General features: G+C 32.7%; 1 protein-coding gene and 1 long non-coding RNA gene across 2 annotated transcripts; both read left to right on the top strand.

The window, feature by feature from the left end:
- The first annotated feature begins 287 nt into the window (after positions 1–287).
- LOC134706857 (uncharacterized) lies at positions 288–6,641 on the top strand. The gene is made up of 3 exons (XR_010105666.1): positions 288–332; positions 2,737–2,877; positions 6,540–6,641. It is a non-coding gene; the product is annotated as an uncharacterized LOC134706857 (long non-coding RNA).
- A 7,567-nt stretch (positions 6,642–14,208) lies between these two features.
- LOC134706858 (stimulated by retinoic acid gene 6 protein-like) lies at positions 14,209–24,442 on the top strand. The gene is made up of 6 exons (XM_063566172.1): positions 14,209–14,361; positions 17,895–17,943; positions 20,172–20,289; positions 21,052–21,183; positions 22,410–22,573; positions 24,095–24,442. The coding sequence occupies exons 1-6, from the start codon at positions 14,242–14,244 to the stop codon at positions 24,385–24,387; spliced, it is 876 nt and encodes a 291-aa protein (XP_063422242.1). The 5' UTR covers positions 14,209–14,241; the 3' UTR covers positions 24,388–24,442.
- Positions 24,443–26,014: the final 1,572 nt, after the last annotated feature.

The raw sequence follows: 26,014 nt of genomic DNA on the forward strand, positions 1-26,014 counted from the left end.
CAACAGATAAAAAAAAAATCCAAAGTCAATCAATTATAATGTCAAAGTTTTGATTGAAGCGAGTTTAAGTTTCATTGTAGATAACCAAATCCGAACGGACGTACGGACGCACCGACATTGGTATTTCATAATACGTTCCGTCTTAGACTGGCGTATATGTTGTTGTTTATAAATGACCAACACGATAATATCGATAAATGAGTCAATATGAGAACTTGGTTATTAGAATAGAAATAGTTATTAGTAACTTCAAACACTACAATTGCAATAATTTCAATTTTTTTTTTTATAGATTTTCAATCTTAATTTACCAGCTGACCGATTCTGTGTTCGTAAGTATACCCCTTAATTAATATATATTAATAGAGGTTTCTCAACATCTTACGAACGAACGAAAATCGCCCTAACTTGACGTAACTTGCCGTAACGAAAAAAGAGGGAGCGCTTATTTATTCATTAATTTTGCACTATCGGCTGTAAACTTCCGTTATAAATGTCTTCCGCACAATCAAAACAAAACAAAACAAAAAACATTTTTTTAAACCATTTTGAGTTTTAGAAATATTCTATTGACTGCAAATAGTCTCAAATCTGTACTTAAGTGTATTTTTGTTGGGATGGGAGAGGCAATAAATATTTGTTGAAAACTTATTTGAGCTCAAATTAAAGGTGAAAAGTCCAGGGCTAAAAAGGGGTAACATAGATCTTTGACTGAACGCCTCTATGAATCAGCCGGTTTTTAATTTGAAAAAACATCCTCACATCCGAGATAACTTTGTTGCCCCAAACCTCTTAAATCCAAATGTGCACTTCCTCGCCTTAAATATTTATTTTCAAGCTAAAATTGCAAGTAGATAAATATATGAAAATGTTGAAATAAATGTTTGAATAAACAAAGCCAGTTGACTTGTAAATGATGTTTAGTAATGCTATTGTTTGGCCTTTGGCTTGTTTTGATTTCATGGCCATTCTTATTTCTCTTTTTGTATGATTTTATTATAGAAAAGGCGTTGTCGACATTAGTATTCATATATTTCTACTTGTTTTTTATATATCTTTTCTGTTGAGCTTTTATGACATGTTTTTAAAACATATTTCCGTTTTTATGTTCTACTTGTTTATATATATATATTTTGACAGGTATTTTGTTTTTCAATGTAAACGAGTTTTAATAACTATACTTATTATTACTTTTAGTTTTGTTGGTGCTGTATCACTCATATTTTCTATTCGTATACACCAAACCATGAATTTCAATACGATATATCGAGTGCAACTTTATATGACAATTGCTGACACACAGCCCAAAAAAAATCCTTACATTGAATTCCTGTCACTGAGCGTTTAACATCCAACAATCAATAAATCAAATGCACAGTGGCACACGATGTAAGGTTTTTTTAACAACGACATTAGAAAAAACAATGTTCTTTTTTAATGGGTAAGGGAGATAACTCAAACGCAAATATTCGACATGTAAACAAACGAAATTCAACGTATGAATACGTAACATTCAACAACAGAAAATCAATCAAAACACTTATCTTTAACCACAACAATAAAATGCAAGGTTGTAAAAAGAGTATTTAATTGTTTATTGTTGTCTTTAAACATGCTACAATATCGTTAAAATATTAAACTGCACACAATGACTTCTCCATAACGATACGTTCGTGGAGTTTCGTCCGTTCGTAAGATGTTGAGAAACCTCTTATATTAAGATAAATTCTTACCAACCAAATGAGACTGAATTTATCTTTGAAATTGATATAAACACAACCAGTTCTTTATAAGGATACATATATTTTGATTCTAATGAATTGAATGCATTCAACATAAAATTGAGAATGGAAATGGAGAATGTGTCAAAAAGACAATAATCCGACCATAGAACAGACAACAGCAGAAGGAAACCAACAGGTCTTCAATGCAGTGAGAAATTCCCGAACCCGGGGGCGTCCTCCAGCTGGCCCATAAACGAATATATATACAGGGATGATGAACGAGTTGTACACAAGAAACTAAAATTAAAAATAATACCAGACTAAAAAACAACCACTTTTACTCTCAATTATCAGGTCAGGACCAAATTATATTTCGAATGAACCTTTCATCATATTTTCTATAGTCCGTTTTAAATACATAAATGTAAATGCAAATATATTTTGGAAAACAGATTTTAGACAATGCTCACTTTGAATATAGTTTTATCATTAGTGTAATGCTAGCTACATGTAAAATATATTTTAATTTACTACACGAATATACTCACGACTAATATGGCAAGTACAGTCACAATTGGGGTCAAAAATCTAATTTGACATTTCGGTTAGAGGTTTCTAGACATCCCGTTTTTCATCTTCACAGTACACAATGGCAATATCATGCTTTACATATGTAAATTATTGTGGCTTTATTTTTCCATGACTATTCACTCATCATGAAAGACTATATACAGTTTTACAATAACTTCAATTAAGGGAAGCACAATACAAAGATTTGTTCATCCCAATCAGACTTCAAACTGATGTACTATCACTTAAAAAGTATTTGAGAAAAGTACATGCTTAAAATATCACTATAAAATTGTGTTCATTGGATTGCAAAGACAAATCAGTATATTGATACGTTTTACATGTTTTGTATTTAAAACATCCTGACGAAATAAGTTTCAATTTGAAAATTTAGATTTACAATTTAAATCATTGATAACGTTTTGTCTGATATTTTATTTAGATACGAAGCATAAACGCCTACGTTTTAATTTATATACCAACATTATTGTGTCATGTGATATTGATTGGCTATTTTCTGTACAAGTCTGTTCGACATACATATCTTTTTGTTAGAGGTCTTAAAAAGGATACAGATTATGAGGTAATGAAATATTTATTGTACTTTTAGTATATCATTTAAACAAGTTTATGAAAATATGTAAATACGTCGTGTCGTTAGATACTAAACATTTTCATACACCAGTATTGAAGCAGCACGATTACATATGGATACTCGTAAAATATTTTAGAATATGTGTTTTCTTAAATTAATTTCTTGATAAAGCATTGTTGTTTCAATTGAGCAGTTAATGAGTTCTTAAAAATAAAAATTTAAATTTTTCAACGCAAGCTAGTTTGCTAAGCTTCAAACTTATGGTGTCTCAGATGACCTTTGATATTTAACATTAAAGTCATAGCCACAATCTGTCTTCGTTTCCTCATATGCTGCCAAAACATCGTAACAGTCAAATATATCATATACTGAACTTATGCAGTGTCGATTTCAGTTGTTATAACCCTGTTGGAACAAGTTTTTGTAATGATCATGCTATCCCTGTTAATGGGTTGGGTGTATACAAATAGGCTTAACGTACTGAACAGAGAGAGTATTTTTGCTTGAAATAGATATTTGAAAATAATAAATTTTCCAGGTTGTCATAGCTTCTTCATAGGAAAATATAAAAAAAATCAGCAAACTTTCTACTTACGGTTATATCTTTCATCTTATTCAACTAGGACATGATATTTCAGCATTTTTATGAAATTTAGGTTATCAAACTTTGTATTAAAACCCAAAAATTGGCAATGGGGTCAGTTGCGTACAAAACTTTACGACGAAAGTGATAATTTCAGTTTTCCAATCGAGATTTTTCCATTTTTATGTAGTAACCTTCATGTAGCGCTTGTTTATCGATTATTGATCTCCAAATTAATACAATATTCCAGAGGTTATGTATCCATTCGAAATTTCCCTGACTAGGGGCTGCTTCTCACATGGAAGCTATCCTATTTCAAATATAGCCAACTTCGATTCGCATGTCACAGTCTACACAGTGGAAGCATTTTCCGGTTTTACTTTCATCAAATACACCCAGAATATTTGAATGCTAAGGTATAAATCATGTCAGTACTGACCTGATGATACTTTAGGGATTTATATATCATTAGCAGCGGTAATGAATCAGTGCTAGGGAAAAATTAAAATCATTCTTAGTAACCTCGTGTCTCGGATGTACTTTCATGGATTGCATATATCAGGAACGCTTTGAGCAGAATATTCGAAAACCAAGAATGAATGAAAGCATTTTATTAGCTATATGGGCCAATCTTAATAATTTTTTTTCCATAAGCGGTAATGGTAACATTTCCCTCTGTTGCTCAGTCCAAATCGTTTACTTTAATATAATGTTTTATTACAATACGTTATTCTAATTGGCTACACTGCAATCTCGCGTTATTCCACAATCAAATTCATTATTCACAACAAAATGTATCATTTATCATGACACGAGTTCGAACAATAAAGTGCACAGGTAAATTAAAAAAAAACTTGAAAAATCGTGTTTTCATGATCGTAGCTAAAAAAATGTAATGATAAGTATTGAATGCTTCTTTTTGTAACTTCATAAGGGTGAAAAGTCGTGGACCGTGTGCACATTTTTACAAAATGTACTTCGGTCAACGGTTTTACATCCCAATGAAGGAAGACCCCGTTTACACTTCTACAAAGTTGATTCAATCATTATTTATATCGATCTTAAAAAGATTTAAGTTCAATATCGTAGCAGCTATCAATATCTATGTAACAACTTGTCTATAGCTATATGTTCAAGCGTCACTGATGAGTCTTTTGTAGACGAAACGCGCGTCTGGCGAATATACAAAATTTAGTCCTGGTATCTATGATGAGTTTATTTACTACCACTGGGTCGATGCCACTGCTGGTGGAGATTTATTTTCCCGAGAGTATCACCAGCCCAGGAGTCAGCACTTGTGCTGACATGTTTTATCATTGATATGGTTATATTTATAAATTTACTGTCCACAAAATTTTGAAATTTTGAAATACTAAGGCTTTTCTACCTCAGGCATAGATTACCTTAGCTGTATTTGGCAAAACTTTGAGGAATTTTGGTCCTCAATGCTATTCAACTTCGTACTTTATTTGGAGATCGATCTTTTCCATTAACATTAGATCAAAGACCGATCTTAAAGGGTCGATCTTTACTAAGATCGATCTAGAAAAAGATCGATCCTTTTTGCTAGTGTAAACGGGGTCTTACAAAAAGTAGCATTCAATTCTTAAATATAGGCTGTCTCATATCGAAACTGAGATATTTTTAAATTCCTGATTAGTTATCAAAGATATGAGGCTTATACTTTATTACGCCTTCCGCGTGTTTCGTCTCTTTAAGACTCATCAGTGACGTTCAGATGAAAAAAAGTTAGAAAGCCAAACAGGTACAAAGTTGAAGAGCATTGAGAACCAAAAAATTTCAAAAAAGTTGTGCCAAATACGTCTACGGTAATATATGCCTGGGATAAGAAAATCTTTAGTATTTCGAATTATTCATACCTGTGCAGACAGTACATTTTCGGGATAGCATTATTATTTTTTATTACGTAATCTGAGTTCTTCATCTCAAGGTGAATATCTACAGCCTCTGTCACACCTTACCGGATAGATCGAACGGACGCCTAACGGATAAAAAAAAGTTATCCGTTGACAACATTTTTATCCGTTGGGAGTCCGTTAGTGTACTAACGGACATGTAACGAATGCCGAACTGACACACAACGGACATTGAACGTACGTGAAACGGATACGTACCGGACAGAACGGACGTCGAACGTACATCCAACGGACGAGTACCGGATTAAACAGACACTTAATGGAAGCGTAACGGATACAACGGATGAACAAAATAATCTGATAATTAAAGGCAATAAACCATCTAAAAATTAAAGGCAATAAACCATCTAAAAATCAAAGGCAATAAACCATGCGAAATTTCAATTTGCATTTGTCCGTTTTACATCCGGTAGGCATCCGTTTTTTCCGTTATCCTTCCGTTAATGTCCGTTTCACATCTGTTTTATCTGTTAGACGTCCGTTAGGCTTCCGGTAGACGTCCGTTGGTAAATTGGTCTACCGGATATCCAAGGGTATCGACCCTGTGTCACAAAAAAGGATAAAAAGGACACTAAATAATATGCGTGTCTGAAGCGCCGAAGTTTAAGTCGCGTCTCTTTAAAAGATAATTGTATTGTACCTCTATATAAAACCAGTTTAACAGATTATCGACTATGTTTAAATTTCATTGTCGTGAGCATGATTATGTCCGGTTCATCGAATTTGTACTTCTCGCACAAGTTACACGCCGGGTGCTTCTATTGTATATGCTAATGTCTACCTTTTCGGAGTACCTGAGATCATACCCGGTTATTGGTGGGGTTCTTGTTGTTAATTCTGTGGTTTTCTATATAGTGTTATGTGAACTTGTATGTCTTATTGTCGACTTTCGTTTTGTGTTATAGCGTTGTCAAATTTCCTTCATCTTATATGCTTTGAATATCGCTTTAGTATCCTTAACTACTTTACACATTTTGGTGTTATCGATCTTTATAAGATGCAATTTTTCTGCAATTTCATGGCTGATTGATTACCGATTTTCTGAGTCATTTACAATCTTTTGACTTTATTATTTTTATAGTGGACTTATATTTAGCCTTTTAAGTTTAAATTTCTTTTGATATTATCAGGAATGCAAACCATGTGCAAGCCCGCCACAATATAGCTACGTAAAATGGTTATTGAAAAGACCAGAACGGGACATTAAAGATACATGTACGGGGTTGAAGAGGTAAGAATTCAAAATACAAAATCCTTTATTCTTTATTATAGATTATTGATTATCTAATCGTAACGTAAGAAATACATTCACGTAAAGGACTAATATTAAGAATTTTTACTCACAGCTGATTTACATGCTTTCCCGTTGGAAGTGCGACATCTTTCATTACTTGTTCTTTCCTGATAATAGATTATAACTTCGTGTGTGTTTATCTATAGTAATATATTTTTTTAAATACGTCATGTTATACGTTACCAATACACTAGTAGTTTTACTAAAAATTGTTAAACACCTTTTTCTATGAGAAGAAATAAAATTTATGGGAACGAACTGTTCGCCTCACGTTGTCGACTTCTTCATATTTGTCGACCTCTCCATATTTTCAGACTTCAGATTCAAACAAAAAGATCAGAGACGCCAGGTCATGTTATATCCCCCAGAACTTTAAATCAAAGAAACAACAGACACGGCTTCCTCCGCCTCATTTTTAAACATTTACCTCGAATTTGATATACACGGTCATTTCAGTACCAGAATCTATGACAAACGAGACAATTTGAATTTTGAAATTAACACTTCCCACACCTTAGTAGCAACACACCAAATTCACCTGCATTTGGGATATACATTTCTCAATTTATTTGGTATTCTAAAGCTTGCAGCTCACACTCAGCTTTTGTAAAAACGTCACATATCTCGACATTTTCCCCAAACAGGTCATCGGAAGGTGCCAAGACATTGTTGGTAAATATTTCGTATCAACTTCACAAATAATACACGATGGTCTTGAAGTATATTGTCTAGGTACTGACGTTGTTTACAATCTTAATAATGTGTAATACTATTCTTATATTTGTCTGAAATAATATTACTTTTACTGTTTAGTCTGGTTTTTTTTTTATATATCTATTTGACGTGGCTTGGTACTTGTACATCCTGTCATAATTTTATTGTTCTCTGATACTTCTAGTATTCTTGACTTTCACTTTTGCTAATTTGCTTTGTCTATATGTCTTTTGGTGTTTCTTTGATACACATGACGTTGCTTTGTACTTTACATGCCAGTTTTGTGCTATTGTAAAACATTTTTGTGTTCGTGTCGTTCCTTTTTATCCATGTGCTTTGTCTGAAATGCCTTTTTATGTTCCTTTGATACATATATGTCGTGTCTATTTACTTATGCATCCCGTCATTTTGTTATTGTACTATATGGTACATCTGTGTATTCTTGTCTTCAATTTTTGGTAATTTGTTTGGTTTATATGCCATTTTGTGCTTCTTTGGTACAAATTTGTTTGCTTTTATACTATAGTGATTAAGATTATAACACAATGTCGACTTCTGTACTATTTATGACATTTTACCTATTATGAAAAAAGAAGATGTGGTATGATTGCCAATGAGACAACTATCCACAAAAGACCAAAATGACACAAACATTAAAAACTAAAGGTCACCGTACGGCCTTCAACAATGAGCAAAGCCCATACCACAAAGTCAGCTACAAAAAGTCCCGATAAGACAATGTTAAACAATTCAAACGAGAAAACTAACGGCCTTATTTTTGTATTTTTGGTAATTTTACTTTTACCTCCGAGTAAATTAACAGAAATTTGAAAATACATTGATGCTGACAAATGTTTATGAATATATAGCCTTTATCTATGACACAGCAAAGAAAGGTTGCACACATATCCAAATGGAGCCCCTTTTTTATATCTTTGAATCTTATAGCGTGACTCTGTAAAGATCCCGTCATTATGTTATAATTCTATTATATGTCATTATGTTATTTTTTTATTATAAATTTGAAAATACTTTATTTATGGATGTTAATATACAACAATACTATTTTACTCGCGTAGTGGTTTTAAACATATGTGGGTTCTTTAATATTCCAAAGAACTTCTGGACAATTTTAATTCTCGGTCTATTTCTTTGAAATCAATTCTAACATAACTTTTGATTTTTTAATCCTGTACACCACCATTTACCATATATAATTATAATTGTTTTGAATAAACATTGAACCACGAAATTTCTTTCTATGTCACTTTTATATTTTCTGACGTCAGACACGTCAGAAGCAATGCATGTGTTTCTTTTTAATTTGATAGATGCTTTTGTGTTTTTTTTGTAAATGATTGTTTGTTTTGAGATTATAACACAGTGATGACTGCTGTACCTATATTTTGACTATTTCATTTATTATGTCTGTTTTGTTCACGCACCGTTGTAAATATAAAGGAATTTGATTCAACTGTCATTCAAGTGAGATGTTTAGTGCTATTAAACCAGGTTAAATCCATTATTTTCTACAAATGCCTGTACCAAGCCAGGAATATGACAGTTGTTGTCCATTCGTTTGATGTGTTTTGGTATTTGATTTTGCCATTTGATTAGGGACTTTGCAATTGAATTTTCCTTTGAGTTCAGTTTTTTTGTGATTTTACTTTCTGTTAATATTTTGAAAATTTATTGTTAATTTCTCAATTTATAATGCAAAACAATTTTTAGATAAAAACATTTAAGAAAAGCAAAATTTAATAGACCATAAGGGATACTGGGATATGGTAATATGCCACATTGGCAGTAAAAGCTTATTTAAGTTGAATGTCCGTTTGGCTGTGCGGGAAATTCACACCCACATCCGGTCTGAATAAGGACATTTAAAACGTTGCCTCGTGTAGAGATGTGTTATGATATCTGATTGTTAGAAAGCTTCATGGGGTGTGTTGGAGACAAAGGTTAATTTGTATCTCTTCAAATTTATCCTAGTTAATCAGTAGAATTAAAATTTCTTCTGAGGTCAATTCGTATTACTAGACTTATGCTTTTTTACACAGGGACTATTTGCAAAATGTAATTTTACAAACCACAACCAATTAATAAATACTCAATTTATCTAATTAGTTCAAAAACTTGTGTTGTATAAGTTGTAACCCTTGTCGAAATACCAAAACGTTTACATCTGCAACAGTTGAAAAAAACCTGCCATAACTAAATTCTACGGAATAAGAATAGATGCAATACCCTGTTTCGCTAACACAGTTACACCATTCTTAATGACAATTAAAATCTCAGTCAAACCCTTATTGAACATTATTTATTTACCCACAAATCACATCGTATAAATGAACAAGATCGAATACTAAAGAGATGTCTGCTGTTTGAATTTTTGGAATGAACACCGTTAACATGGAAATAGCAAACATATGAAAATTTTAAAAATTCTCCAAACTTTATGAAACTTTCGAAATATGTTATTTGGCATGTATAGATAAGCTGTTTGGCATTTGAACTTTCAAATGTCTTCCATTACCCTTGAAATGGTGGAACAAGGGTGACATCTGTCATGCTAGTTACAAATCTAGTTGTATTTACTGTTTGTTTTCCTAGGTAGTAAATATATGTTTTGATGGTTGGGCCATGTCAATATGATACTACAGATACAGTTAAGTCGGCTTCATATCTTGACTTACATCTAGAAATTGACAATGAGGGTCGGTTGAAGACAAAACTTTACGACAAAAGAGATGATTTCAGCTTTCCAATTTTGAACTTTCCATTTCTAAGTAGCAACATTCCATCAGCACCTGCATACGGGGTATATATCTCCCAATTGATACGATATTCCCGTGCTTGCATTTCTTATCATGATTTTCTTGATAGAGGGTTACTGCTCACAAGGCCTATTAAACCAAGAGTTCCAAATGGTGAAGTTGAAATCATCCCTTCGTAAATTTTACGGACGCCATTACGAGTTGGTTGACCGTTATGGAATAACCGTTTCACAAATGATCTCGGATATGTTCCTTACGTCGTAACTACAATCCCCTTCCCTTTCCTGAATGTGACCTACCGAATTAGACTATTTACCGGATTTGTAATCACATAAGCAACACGACGGATGCACCATGTGGAGCAGGATCTGCTTACCCTTTCGGAGCACCTGAGATCACCCCTGGTTTTTGGTGGGGTTCGTGTTGTTTATGTTTTAGTGTTCTATGTTGTGTCATGTGTACTATTGTTTTTCTGTTTTTAGCCATGGCGTTGTCAGTTTGATTTAGATTTATGAGTTTGACTGTCCCTTTGGTATCTTTCGTCCCTCTTTTATCGCAATGCATCTTTTGGTTGTTGTTTTGTGGTGCTTACTTATTTTTTTTTTTCTAAAACGTTTCTGAAGTAGGTGGTTTTGATACAGTGGAATATGATTCATTGACAAATTTTTCAGGAACTTCTTGGCTCACAGTAAAGGTATCAAGAACAAACTTGGTGTCAAGTCCCCTTTACATGCATCTCCAAGAGTAATTGCAACACTAGTTGTAGCATCAATTACTTTATTTCAGGTAAATAGATTTTAGTTCGTTTTCGAAGATGAGAAGCAAGGGTTTCACTTTTCTTCAGGTTATTATAAACACAATAAGTCACCCGAAATATAATAGAAAAGCATAAACAAACAATCATAAAAAGCTTGTAATGACAGAACTACGTCATAAATATAGTACGGAGACCCGGTTGGAATATATACAGAAAATACAATGACTACTGGATATTGTTATGTGTCCCCACTTTATCGGTTCATGCACTCAATTTAATACATTGATTTTCATTTAAAAATTAAATTTGATTTTTAACTCCAATAATAATAGAGGTCTTACGACTTAAAAAAACGATTTTAATGACCCTACTACTATTTATAGAAAATAATTAAATTGAAAGACATATTTGAATATTCTGCCCAAATTTACGATTTCTGACTAACTGAAAAGTAATATACACATTGTGTACGATTAAAAAGAACGAGGTTTACTAATTTGTTAACATTAGTCTTCTTTTTCAGCTTGGTGTTGAACTGATAATTCTTTATCCACAAATAAAACTTGGTGTGCAGGCACTGTTATTGTTATCCATAAACGGAACATCTGATAGCCCGCTTATACAACAAAGTATAACGTTCTTAAGTGTTGTAGATGGTATTTATATTTATATTTCTACATTCTTATTTTTTGGGGGGAATAAATAAAAATGATAATGTCGTAATAGCTGTATTATTGATCTGGATAAATAAACATGATAATCCCTTGATTTCTCCGTCCGACAGTTTAATATAGAGAAGTTGGGGCTCTCTTTTCTGTGCAGGCGAGGCAAAGACGTATACAAAAAGATTACAAATATATTACTAAAAAATATCTTTACGCAAAATATCCTGATGGATACAGCATTGCCTAGTATCTAAATATAAATGATGATTTCAAAATAAGTTGGCACTAACTGCCAAAAAAAATCGATTAATTATTTAATATAAAAAAATTAAACAAATATTGCTTTATTGATAAGTTATGTCTTGTGACCATTTCAAGGATGGTTATTTGATAAATCCTTAATTTTTCATGAAATATATTAGTCACTCATTGCTCAAAGCCTGGCAACGAGAAAAACAAACAAAACATTGATTTTTTTAATCTTTCATACAATAATTGCACCAACCGACATCATGAAATAAATACTCTCGGCCTCCAGTTTTAAAGTGTTCTACAACTGATCTTTCAGTGCTTTTAACAAGTTTCTTAACTACTATCAAAGAGCTTATCATAAACTATTGCAATAAAATATATGAAAATAGTGGATTTAAATTTGAGAAAGGGAATGGTGAATGAACCAAAGCGACAACAACCCGACCATAGAGTGGGCAACAGCCGAATGCCACCAATGAGTCTTCAAAGTAGCGAGACACTTGTCTATTTTTGGAGCATAAACAAATCTTTGGATGTTTTAGAAAAAATACGCACTTTTGATGGTCCTGTTGATTCGGTTGGTAGATTTGATTTTTCTAATCTTTACACTACAATTCCACACAATCAAAAGATTTCCTTTTGAGTAAAATGATCGTTTGGTAAATTTGAATGCAAACATATTTGCTGCATCTCATTTTAAGCTTCCTTCTCCCAAAAAAAAGAGTAAATTTGCGAGATATTCTTATTTCAGGTGTGATGAGACGATTGAAAATGTTAATGTTTTCCTTGATAATATCTATGTACGTTTCGACAACAACGTTTATCGCCAGGATATGGGTATTCCATTGAGCACTAATTGTACCCACTTGTTTGTGTACTGATATGAATCACAGTCTATGACCAAACTCAAAAAAGACCCGTCTAAATTGTATTTTATTCATAAATTCTACAACACTTACAGTTATTTTAATCAAATATTTCTCAGTTGTACTGCCGAATATTACCAAAAGGAACTGACTTCAAATTAATTAAATATTAAAAACGGTAATAACTGTCCTTTCCTAGATTTAGATATTTCAGTTTTACCCGGGAAACTCCACACTAAAATTTCCGACAAAAGAGACGATTTTTCGTTACCTATTGTAATTTTCCCTGTTTGGTTTGTGATGTTCCTTTGACACCATCTAACGGTCATTAATTTCATAACTCGTTCTCTATGGGAGTGTCTGTTGTGTTATTTTTATTTTATTCTAATGAATATAATCTATGTATTACTGGTAAACAATTAAGCGAAGGATTTCGTTACTACTAATTACTTAAAACTTTCACTAAATTCTTCCATAGATATTAAGATTTGGTATTGAAGTTTTTTGTGTAACTGTAGAAAACTAATTTCAAACGGGATAGCACATCCTCATTCTTACGGAAATGTTGCTTAGCGTGCCCTGAATAGTTCGAAACGATCCTAGTAAACTTATCCTTTAAATAAACTTATTCTGAAAGGTTACCAATTCATTACTGTAATATGATTATTGAATATTGTTATAATTGGTATTAGTAATGATTTTGTTATCAGTAAATTAAAAGCTAACTAAATACTATTGTTATATACATGTACACATTCATGGATCTACAATTAGCAGATATCTGTGTCTTGGCATTGCACAAGTTCATGATTTTCTCTGACTGTTTATGACATCTTAACACTTAATTCATTGGATATTGGATTTGTTCTGATTGAGAATATAGTCTTAGATGCATATTTTTTTTAATAGTTGTTAGTAGCTTTGAACTAGCTGTCAGTTACTGCGAGTTCTTTCACTCAGATCTGTACTTAGTGTCTTTTTGTTGTTGGGATATACAAGTACCCGGCCACGTCAACTCTGTGTAGTATTCGTTCTTTTGTTGAACTGTTACACCACTGTCCCAGGTTAGGGAGGGTTTGGATCCCGCTAAAATGTTTAATCCCGCAAAATTCTGAAGGTTTGTGCCTATCCCAAGTCAGGAGCCTGTAATTCAGTGGTTGTCATGGTTTATGTGTTAAATATTTGTTTCTCGTTCATTTTTGTACATACATTAGGCCGTTAGTTTTCTCGTTAGAATATTGTTTTACATTGTAATTTTGAAGCTTTTCATAACTTACTATGCGGTATGGGCTTGGTTCATTGTTGAAGGTCGTACGGTGCCCTATAGTTGTTAATTTCTGTGTCATTTGGTCACTTATTGAGAGATACCTCATTGGCAATCATACCACACTTTTTTTATATAATCATGGTACACATATTTTTTTCATGAATTTTAAATTCTGTTTCACTTTTAACAATAATTTTTTCAGCTGGATTTTATGTGTCATTCTCTTTGTCCAGTATATTTATGGTAGTTTACGTCCTTTCAATCTTCATTGGTTATCGTAAAGATCTCGAAAAGATGCAAAGAGGAGACTACACATTCTTGCCAATGAAACTCAGAAAGAGTTTAAATGACAATCTAGTTGTAAGTAAAATACACATTTTAGTATAAGTGCAACGGAAACAGGTTGTAATTAAAGGTGCCAAATACAAATACATTGTGTAAAGGATGAAAACAAAAACTTTCTGTCATGTATAATACACATTTTGACATATTAATTAATGGTCAACGTATTAATGCAAGTCATTGTTAACAAACATTTTGACATATCAATTAATGGCCATCATATTAATGAAAGTCATTGGGAACAGGTCCATTGGTATTTTGTTGACTCAACTATGAAATCAATTGTGTCATAAAAACAGCTAATTTTTCGTTAGACTGGACGAAGATTGTGCTACGATTTAAAAAAAAGAATTTGTGCAGATCGTGACAGATCTTTAAAGAGTACCACATGTTGTGCCAGATTTGCTTACACTGCTGGAGCACCTGTGATTACCCCAAGTTCTTTGCGGAGTTCGTGTTTCTTAGTCTTTTTTTATATTGATTGTTTGTGTACTATTGTTTGTCTGTTGGTCGTTTTCTTTTTTAGCCATGACGTTGTCGATTATTTTCGATTTATGAGTTCAGATGTCCTTCTGGTATCGTTTGCCCCTCTTTTACAAGGCGTAGCGAAATATATAAGAACCGGATATGCAACTTAATTTGGTCGGATTTGTGCATGGTAGGGCCAAGTGAAGCTACGACAATATGCATAAATCCGGTTATCGTCGCTGGGCTTCTAAAATGTTGTAAATAACAAATTTTCTAAGAAAAAATATCTCACAAACAGACTTTTAAAATTTTGGCAAAATGCATGCTTCCTAAATGTCGTATGTAAACTTGAAAAATTTTGTAAATAGCGGTGAAATGAAAACGTTGACATTTCTGGATTACCCAAGAACTTAGATTATTTTCACAGAAATAAAGGAATGTACAATTATTTTTTTCCCAAAGCCATTCTACAACGATTTTCAAGCTTTCATTCAACATTTTGGAAGCAAAATTTACAAAAAACTGACATTGGCAATTTTGTAATATGTCTTATTTCACACATTTTGATTGGTCTTACTTTATGCTATTTTGAACTACAAAAGATTTCCTCCCGCCCAGACCATTGGTGTTAAAAAGTGTGTTTAGCCAAAACAGTCATATGCGACATTTTAGAAGCCCAGCGACGTTAAAGTCTTAATTGGTGGTTTCATATTTAAGAAATAGAAATACATTTTATAAATAAGGAAATCACAAACGTTTCAAATGTTAAAACTGCAAAATATGCGTATTTGTCTAACAGTATGATGTTGTCATTACTCAATGCCAAAATATGCTGAAGTTTGTTTACATTAAAACCCTTTGCTTACCAATTTTCATCATTATAATATATAACTAATATTACTTTTATTTAAGCCAATTAAATGATTATTATCTCAAACATTATTCCAGAGTACAATGAAAAATTATTGGTTAAAATAGCGATTTGATCTCAACATTTTAAAAACAGAGAACAAGTCAAAAGCTTCCACTTTCATCAAATTATCCTGTCTTGATTGTATTTAACCAAGACGGCTGTTAAATATAATCCTCTGTCTCTTGTATGTCGTAGGGTCACAGTTAAGTCCCAATACTGTATGCAGTGCAGTACTACATGTTAGCCTGTTTCCTCCATACTACATGGATCAGGGTGTGCTCATCGTCTTCCCGGTAAAGAATTGGATTTTGCTGAACTATCTTCTCGTCAAGAATTGCATTTTGCTGAACTAGATACCGTGTTCGCTTAAGAAAGATTTCAAAGAGACACACAAGAAGAAATTTCATCTCCTCGTTTATCCGAAACAATCTGCATAATGGAAGGCACAATTTGAAATCTCCTAAACCATTATTGACGACACGTCGACCCCTTGAAATTCTGTAGTTTTGGTTGCGTTGTTCTATTGTAAAGCCCTTTTGTAAATACGGTGTCACGTGAAACGTGCACAAAACAAACGCATCATCTCTTAGAAAAAAAGAGACATATTAAAGTCATTGTTTCAATTCAGACTCATCAAATACTAGTATATGACAGTCCCCGGACAACCGATTTCTCCCTCATAAAAATGACACGGATGATTTTTTTTATCAAACTCATAAATGGAAAATAAACTGACAACGTCATTGCTAAAAATAAAAAGGACAAACCGACAAACAATAGTTCACATAACACAACTAAGAAATCTAAAAAAATAAACAACACGAACCGCACCACAATCTAGGGTGTGATATTAGGTGCTACGGTAAGGTAAACAGATCCTTCACCATATATGACACCCGTCGTGTTGCCTATGAGATAACAAAGCCGGTAAATATTCTAATGTGGTAGGTCACATACATGAATTGGAAGGGGATTGTAGTTACGACGTAAGGAACATATCCGATATCAGATGTTAAACGGTTATTCCATAACGGTCAACCAACTCGTGATGGCGTCCGTAAAATTTACGATGGATGATTTTAACTTCATCATTTGGAACTTTTGGTTTGATAGCTTCCTTTTGAGCAGCAACCTTCTATCAAGAAAATCATGATAGGAAATACAAGCACGGGAATATTGTATCAATTGGGAGATATATACACCGTATGCAGGTGCTGCTGGAATGTTGTTACTTAGAAATGGATTAGATAAATTAGATAGCTGAAATCATCTCTTTTGTCGTAATATTTTGTGTTCAATAAACCCTCATTGTTAACTTCTAGATGTTAGTCAAGATATGAGGCTTGTTTATTGTTAATTGTTATGAAGAATACCATAGTTTACTCCCTAAATGCAACCTGTTTGCCGTTGAGAGTGTAACAGGATATGGGACATTCCAATGGTTCTTGAATTCCTCAACTTTTGGTCTCCAGTTTGACATTTTGACAGACCTCAGTCACGTTTATGCATATGGTGTAGTCGGCTACTCTAAACCGATAACGAAGAGTTTAGTATTTATCACCAGTTGTCAGGAATCACAGTCGTGAAAATAACGAGGTAAAACCTGATACTCTTGCTAGCAACAGAGTAATTCGATAGTATAGCATTTAGCAGCATCCAAACACAGTCTTGTGATATTCAAATAATATCGGGTTTGATCATGGTTTGTTCGTATGTATAATCGTACTGGGAAATTATCGTTAATACGGCATTAGCGCAGAAGGACTGCGTGGTAAGACACAAAAACCACGTCGTCATGAAATGCCAATTCGTGCGTAGAAGCAGCGTATGAATGTCTTGATAGCCTTCGGATTGATTGCAGTTTTTAACGAACCTGATACGCCTGTTCAGTTTATAGAGATAGCAGAAAGCGTAGTAGATTTTCATCCACTGTGAAGGTGACTTTAAAATAACTTTAATTGTAACGCAAGTATTTTTTTTATTACCATGTATATTATCTGTTTACTCCTTGGTTTTGATTGTTATTTGTCATTCTCCTCCATTTCAGGCATTTGCAAATTATTTTCAGTAATGTGAAACTGTATCTAATCATATAATTGTATACACTATAAATATTTTAACGACAACGATATTCGAAAACGCAATTCACATTATATTATTCTTATTTTAGGCAGCAAGTTTACGCTATTCGGGTACACAGATTGCATACTTAATATGGTGTAAGTAAGCGTAAATAAAGACAATAGAAACCTATCGCTACCGCAAGAAAACAAATCCGTGATACATACTTAAACAGAGAGAACCACGTCAACTATAAGAGGTTAAAACGGGACACAGAAACACTGAAGTGCAACAAAAACAAACGCCAACAAGCATAGATTCGAACTATTTGATAAAAAATGCCATATTCCTGAATTTGTACAAATATTTTTAGAAATGATGGTTTGTTTAATCTTCCCCAATTTGCTAACCGAAACCTCCCGCTTATATGGCTATGTTAAAAAAACCGCAACTAGGACCCTTTATAGCTTGTTGATCGGTGTGAGCAAAGGCTCCGTGTTGAAGGCCGTACACTAACCTATAATGGTTTACTTTTATGAATTGTTATTCGGATGGAGTGTTGTCTCAATGGCACTCACACCACATCTTCCTATACCTCAGAACACTCAGTAAATAATATAATATAGAGCCGTGGTGTAGTGGTTAGTGCATCGGACTACTAACACAAAGGTTCCTGGTTCGATTCCCGTTTAGGATGAAAATTTCAGGAACTCAATTTTCGACTCTCCCTTGACACCATTTGCGAGTATGGTTTTGAGGAAACGATGAAAGTCCGTCGGACGGGGACGATAAATGGCTGGCCCGTGTTAAGAGAGAGCCATATCTCTTGCACGTTAAAGACACCCTTGTAGATTTCGAAAAAGAGAAGGCTAATGCCGCTACAAGGCAGCACTCGCACCCGAAAAGTGGAAAGGGATTAATATAAGTTGTAAAACTTGTTTCCCAACCCACTATAAATAAATATGTTTTAATTAAATAATATAATAGACCTAACAACATGCAAAAAGTAAAATCACAAAAAAACTGAACTCAGAGGAAAATCAATTTGGAAAGTCCCTAATCACATGGCAAAATCAAGTGACAAACACATAAACACATAAAAACGAATGGACAAGAACGGTCATATTCCTGACTTGGTACAGGTATTTTCAAGTGTAGAAAATGGTGAATTAAACCTGGTTTTATAGCTCTTTACCTCTCACTTTGTTGACAGTCTTATCAAGATCTGTTATATTTACAATGATGCGTGAACTAAACAGACATAATAAGTAAAAAAGTCAAAATATGGGTACAGCTGTCATCTTATAACAATTTTAAATGGAACAATTTAACAGAACACAAAAACATCTATCGACAAACACATTCATTACTTCGCGTGAGTGACGTCAGAAAATGGTATACGCCACATTTATAAACAACAGAATGACAACAAACATTCATTTTTGACGACACAACAGGACAAAACAAATTTTGAGGTAATTTTGTGCAACTTCATACAATTATTACTACAACATTTGTTCAATTAATTATCATAATTATAAAAGTTGGTGCTTTATCAAATCAAAATAGCTGCCATTCGAGTTTATAGGTCCGCTTTGTGGTACAAAAGCTGTGCATTTGTCTTTTAGAAAAATGTAATGCATACTCTAGCTTTATAAAATTATTTATTTATCATAACGCGCACTCATGTTAAAATAGTTAAGGGTTATATCTCACCACCATGTTGACGATGCAACTGATGAGAACATTCATGCAATAATGTATCCTAAAACTAGTTGATGTATTTCTCGTGATAGAGACTGTTCAATATATCAATCAATATTTGTAAGAGGCATTGACCGGCATAAGCTAAATTGTGTATGTTCAAAATTGTATATGCTCATATTTTCCAATTGTTTGTAAATGAGCGCATTGAAAATCCTGGGTATAAAACTTTCCTCAGTCCTTGTAGTACAATATTTGAGCTCCAAACATTGAATACAATTTAAATTCTGAGTTTTCTTTATTATATTTGCATTTGATTTTTTTTATGACCATTTTAACTGGTATCTTTGACAACAATGTATTTATCATTATCATAACTTCGATAATTTTCTTTAATTTTCGTGTTTTTTTTCTCCAGCTTATCAATGTGATTTTGTTTTTTATTTAAAAGTTTTGTTTTCCAATGGAATGAATCTCTGTGAAAGGAAGGATCATAACAAGGCTAAGTAAAAAGAATGCAACTCACCGAAAACTTCATAAAAATAATATAGGCAGTATTCCTCATGAATAAAGAGAAAGAGCGAAACCGTTTCCGTTTGTTGTTATTTTCTGATGATGGTTTTAAAAACTTACCAATCAAAAAGACATATACAAAATCAATCATTATTCTAATTTATTTCAGGTTACTTATTACTTCTTCTGATAGTATTGATAGCATGCATTGCGATTGCCTACATTGTAGTTTTGCCTCTAATGGGAAAGGTCCCATTTTCGTTTTTCAATCCAGTTCTTATTTTTCTGTGAGTATAAAGCATAGAGAATTGAATTATAAGTGGTGAACAGAATTTAAACGTATGGTCTATATTGTTTTACAGTAGTCATGTATCAATAAGTATGTTATATATAAAAAAAAAAAGGTGTTACATGAATATATGTATCATTTTCAAAACCTTTTACACATAAAATTTCTTTAACTGAGCAGATTTTCTTCAGCATGAAACAAAATATTCAACATTTAAAAAAAAACTAGAAACATGATTAATCATATACTAAACGCTTAAGTGCATCAACAGTTAGCAATCTGACGCTAGGAACAATGATTAGAGTATAAGGGTCCAAATAGTATTTTTTGCAGCAATATAGAAAAAAATAACATTTATAACATTCACCGATTCGACATCTTGTAGGAACAATGATAAAGATAAGTAATATTTAAAGGGAATTCATATATGATCTGAACAGACAAAAGTGTATATGAATTTCTTTACTATTTCCTAAGTTTTATACTATAACTAAACAAAGTGACGATTTCGCAGTTTTGACTTTTTGCTAAATATGTTAGCATACCTTGTATGTTACAATCTATAAACAGAAAATATGGTCCAAAATCTATTCCAATTGTAGGTAACATAATTTCTTTAATAGTTACTAGGACTTAATTTTAGAATAAACTAACTATCCCAGAAAATTAAACATATCTCTAATATTGGTTTGGTGTTTCAGTGTCGTAGTATCCCTCCAATTCTTTTTTTATTCATACTTTTTATCCTTGTCATTTTCAGACCATTGATGCTAATGAATTTCGGCTTTAAAAAACTGCAAATCTTCTTATCAAGAAGATTCTTTCTACAGGATTTTTCTGTCATGATGCCTAAAGGGTTAAAGACTCAGAAAGCGCTTGCGTTGGATAATATGTAAGTTTCTGATTTTGTTTAATATACTCGTAGCTGAAATAAATGTGTCCCATTTGTTTATGGTTTAGACGTCGTTGGGATATCTACTTTTTTACGGATGTCATCGCGAGTAAGTTGACTGTTCACAAAAATTTGATTCACAGATGACGACGAAATTAAAAAATCAATCGAATCAATATCAAGGATTGACATTTTTTTTATATCAACAACAATCGGACATTCCTAAGGAGAACCAATTTTTTTTATTACAGAAAACTTACAATGTCCTTATCCGTCATAAGTTACCACACCTTGTCATCTAGGACCCTGTTTATACTTGTGAAAAAGATTTATTTCCCCTGAAATCGATCAGAAAAGGGAACGGTCTTGCTTGTGCAAATATAAAAAGTAAAACACAAAAATACTAAATTCCGAGGAAAGTTCAATAGGAAAGTCCCTTATAAATGCAGACTGATATTTTAAGAACGATTCAAATAAAGATCGATTGAATTTCGTACATGAGTTAACGGGGCCATATGATTCCTCTCAGTTTTGACTGATATAAAGGATAAGGATACGGATATATTACTGTTACATATAAGACGAAATTTCGACATATTGAAGTATAATTAAGCCGTTTGTTAGAGTGGACACAGGATTTTTTTTACATAAACCGAGTTAATCGACACACATTTTTTTTGTTCTTTACATTTTTTAAAAATATTACATTTTATATTAATATTTGAAATCAGCACATTGCAATATAAAAAATAGTTTTCAACATTGTCATCCGTGTATACTTTTTTGTATTCATAATTGAAACATACCATAATTTTATTTTTAGATAACTTAAGTTAGGTTGCCTTTAAATTCAATTAAAGGGGTGTATACTTTAACGATATTTTGACTTCGCATAGTTGGTCCTGCTAATAAAAAAAAATTCTTGCACTACTTGTAGCTTTATAAAAAATTAGGAATGTATAATTTTTATGATATTTTTTACCAACATAATTTCACTATTTTGGACAAAAGGTTATTTAAGTTTATGAGATCTGGAACTCCTTGAATTACATCTTATAAAAATATTTTGTCTTACAATTTTTATACAGATAACAAAAGGCATGCTGAAATGCTCTGCAAACTAATGTTTAACCTGTCTTTACATGTTTACGAAATTGATATGGCTTTTCTAGTGATGCGCATTGTGACATTATTAAGTTATAACTTTTGTCATATTTTTTCTTCAGAAAAGTGTTCAACATATTGTCCTTCTTCATGTTCTTCTTCCACGTCATCATTGGAGTTGTTGGCTGTCTTAGTCGGATTATGATTGGTCTCGCTATTGGTTTAATATCCCTTGCCAGGTTAGATAGGTGTATGCTTCCGATGGGATTTGAGAAGTTTGACAAAGGTAAATTTTTATTAATAAATATTTAAATCGTATTTCGATGGGTTCTTCGACAATGTTCATGAGGTCATTATACGTAAAGATCAAAATTCATCTTAATGAGATCAATAAGGACATAAACCACAAACTCAAATTTAAACAAGACCATACAACAAAGTATGTAACGGCGGAAACTAAAAAAACCCAAACACTATTTTATTTTCGATAAACGTTACAAAAAGCAATTTCAGCCGGCAAAAACCAATCACTTCATTCATTTGACAATACTCGTAATAACTAAAAGAATAACAAGTGAAAATACGTACAGTATCAGTTGAAAGTTTAGGTATGGAAAAAATAATGAAAGAGCTACGTTAAATCCCCCCTGACTTTATTACATATTACTTGTTAAACAATTTTTCAATCTACTTTTAAATACACACTATCACAGTGTCATGTGTGTACTTCAAGGTTCTAAAATCAATATGATTAAGCCGAAAACCATATCCAACACGTAAGAAGATATATCAAAAATAAAATTATGTTTGACGTAAAATTGTATTTAGTCTTTTTGAAGTTCATGTTGATTTAGGACGTCCTTTTCTGGCCACAATTTACCAAAAAAAAGAAGGAAATTAGCAGTATATTTGATAAGATTCTTGTTCTTATTCTGAAGAGCAGAAAACAGCCGAAGTCCACACTAAGGTCCTCAATACAGCGAGAAAATGCCGCACCCAGAGGCGTGCTTCAAGTGACACCTAAACAAAAACAGTGACTTATAACAGAATATGTACTTACATGGGCAACATGAAAGTTGGTCTTAGTACAAGAACTTGCTACCTTTTCGATGCATCTGATGCTAGACCCAGGATTTTGCAGAAGTGTGTGTTGCTTAGTCTTTGGGTTCTGTGCAATGATTTGTTTTTGTTGACTTGTATTTTTCATTGTTTTTCTTCTTGGTTATGGTATTATGATATTAGATTTCTGTGGGTTATTTTTATTTCCCGTTTATTTCTTTTCTTTTATTTTGTTGTCATCGTCAAGACGATCTGGTTGAATTTTTTAGAAATTAAATTTGCGTAAACGTTCAGAAGAATTCCGTTTAAAGCTATGACACTACGGAACATGACGAGACACAAATTATCTCATTTATAAAGTAAATCATATAAATGGGCCTAACACAACAGTGCATTTCTAGTCGGACAGATGAAACGGGCGAAAGGCATGATATTAATGTCATGCCGATTTATGATGGCGAAAGATGTATATAGATGACTTGACTTTTTGTATGGATATCATTGAAAAATAACCACAACTTATCAGTATGTTAATCAGTGGATGTTCACCCCTGTAATGTTTAAAATAAGATTTTGAATAAGACAAATCGTTGCAAAACACAATTTCAGTATTGAAGTCTATCTAATATTTATGTCTTGTTAAGACGGAAGGCATGTGCATCATAGTATTATTATAGTCGGTGTTCAAATGATTGATTAGCGATCATTATCATACTGAATTTTTATAATCAACATTATTAATTTTCAGGTTATTCGACTTATCTTGGTATGTTAATGGTAGAAGTTCATCACAGAAATCCAGTTGCGTCAGTATTTTGTAACGAATTACTACTTATCAACAAAGAAAAAGGGTGTGCTAATGTGTTACTAACACCTGTCAATGACAAACGCGGAAATGTCGAAACAAAAAGCCAAAAATACAGACGTATTTGCCGTAAATGGGCTAAGCTATACACACTCATTAACAACCCATCGGTCAGACGTAGTTATGTGGATCGAAAATCAGAATGTTCAATCGAACATGTCGAAATCGCCATGTAGTTGAAAGAAGGAAGTTCATAAAGGAGTGGAATTGTTGTAATTTGGAAATGGTCGTTACTTCAAGGATTATTAACAAAACTTACAGAGAAAATTGAGAGATAAAGTTATTATTTGATTAGGAAACGTGGTTTTTATTATTCATATATATGTTTTCATATCATATCTACCTCCGGGTATGAGTAAATGATATAGGTTCATGTATCAAATAATTTGTTGGCTCTAAAGCTTTTGATTATTATGTGAAGTTTTTTGTTTAGTATTACATCCCAGCTCCTTTTTCTAACAGGGGTGATTTGAGCCGGATCACCCCTACCAGATCACCCCAGTTTGAGTGTCTTTGTTATGCATGCTTTCTTTTTTCTGTAACATTTTGGCAGGAATGTTAAATCCACCATTAAACTTTAATTATACGTAAAAGACTATCTTTTAAAACTCACGTAGAAAAATCTAGTGAATATGCTCGGATTCGAACCCAAGCCCTTTAGCATATCAAGCCACGACATATACCAATACACCAGATCGACTGGATACGAACCAAAAGTAATTTACAATACTTAAAGGAAGCAAGATCTTTTTATAAATTGAATGAGTTGGCAGACCTTTAATCAGAGTGGTTTAAACCTTTTTCGTTCATAACTGAGTTGTCAGACTGATTGTTCAATTTGATTTTAGACTTTTTTGGGGGCGAGTCGGTAAAACAAGAGAGGGGCGATTTTTTTATGAAGTGGCGATATAGTGTGAGCCAATTGGCAAGTGGAGCGAGTTGACATTGTTAGATATCTACTCATTGTGTTTGGGGGGTCATAAAAGGTATATATCATATAGTAATATATAAAGTATATTATAATGATTGTAAGGCGTTCTAAACTAGATTTTATAAATTGTCAATGGTTTTTCGTCTAATCTAAAACAGCTGGGATGTAAAATAGTTATCCCACTACGACTTGGTATGTCAGTGTTAGATCAGCCTCCGGCTTAAACAAGGTTTAAAGGGACATTAGCGATGATATATTTAAAACAAAATCTTAAGTATATTTTTTTTGTTCAGTGAATATATATCATGTATAAAGTGGACGTGTTTCCCTCGGTTATAAAGTTTAAATTCCATTATAGTTTAATGTTAACTTACACCCCAGCTCTATTGTTATACTTCATAGTTTCTATTTTTGAAACACGTGTAAATTGAATAGACCTATTGTTACGAATAACAATGGATTTTGACCACAGGCTGTGACAAGCGGGGTTTCTGGAAATCCCTGCTTCTACATCCCGCAAAGAAAGTCCATTGTTATTCGTAACAATAGAAATTGATTATTCTTTAAATAGCATGAACACAAGAAATTACTAACAGTTTTCACTACAAATTGTTTCAAGATATTACAAAAAACATTTAAGGAAATTCCAATAGCGAAAAAAAAATTAAGCATTTATTTTAAATTAAAAAAATCCTTCAATTACTCCTTTGCTGAAAGTATTTTTTTTTTAATATACCAGTCATATGTTTCTATTATATAAAAAAAGGGGGGGATTCTAACTCTGCGTCCCCCCCCCCCCCCGACCCGGGGTAGGTTTCCGCGGGTAGGACCAGATTTAAAATATCAATGTATTTGACTAATTTGAACCCCCG

Source organism: Mytilus trossulus, chromosome 2 (genome assembly GCF_036588685.1).
Source record: "Mytilus trossulus isolate FHL-02 chromosome 2, PNRI_Mtr1.1.1.hap1, whole genome shotgun sequence".
NCBI classification, from domain to species: Eukaryota; Metazoa; Mollusca; class Bivalvia; order Mytilida; family Mytilidae; genus Mytilus; species Mytilus trossulus.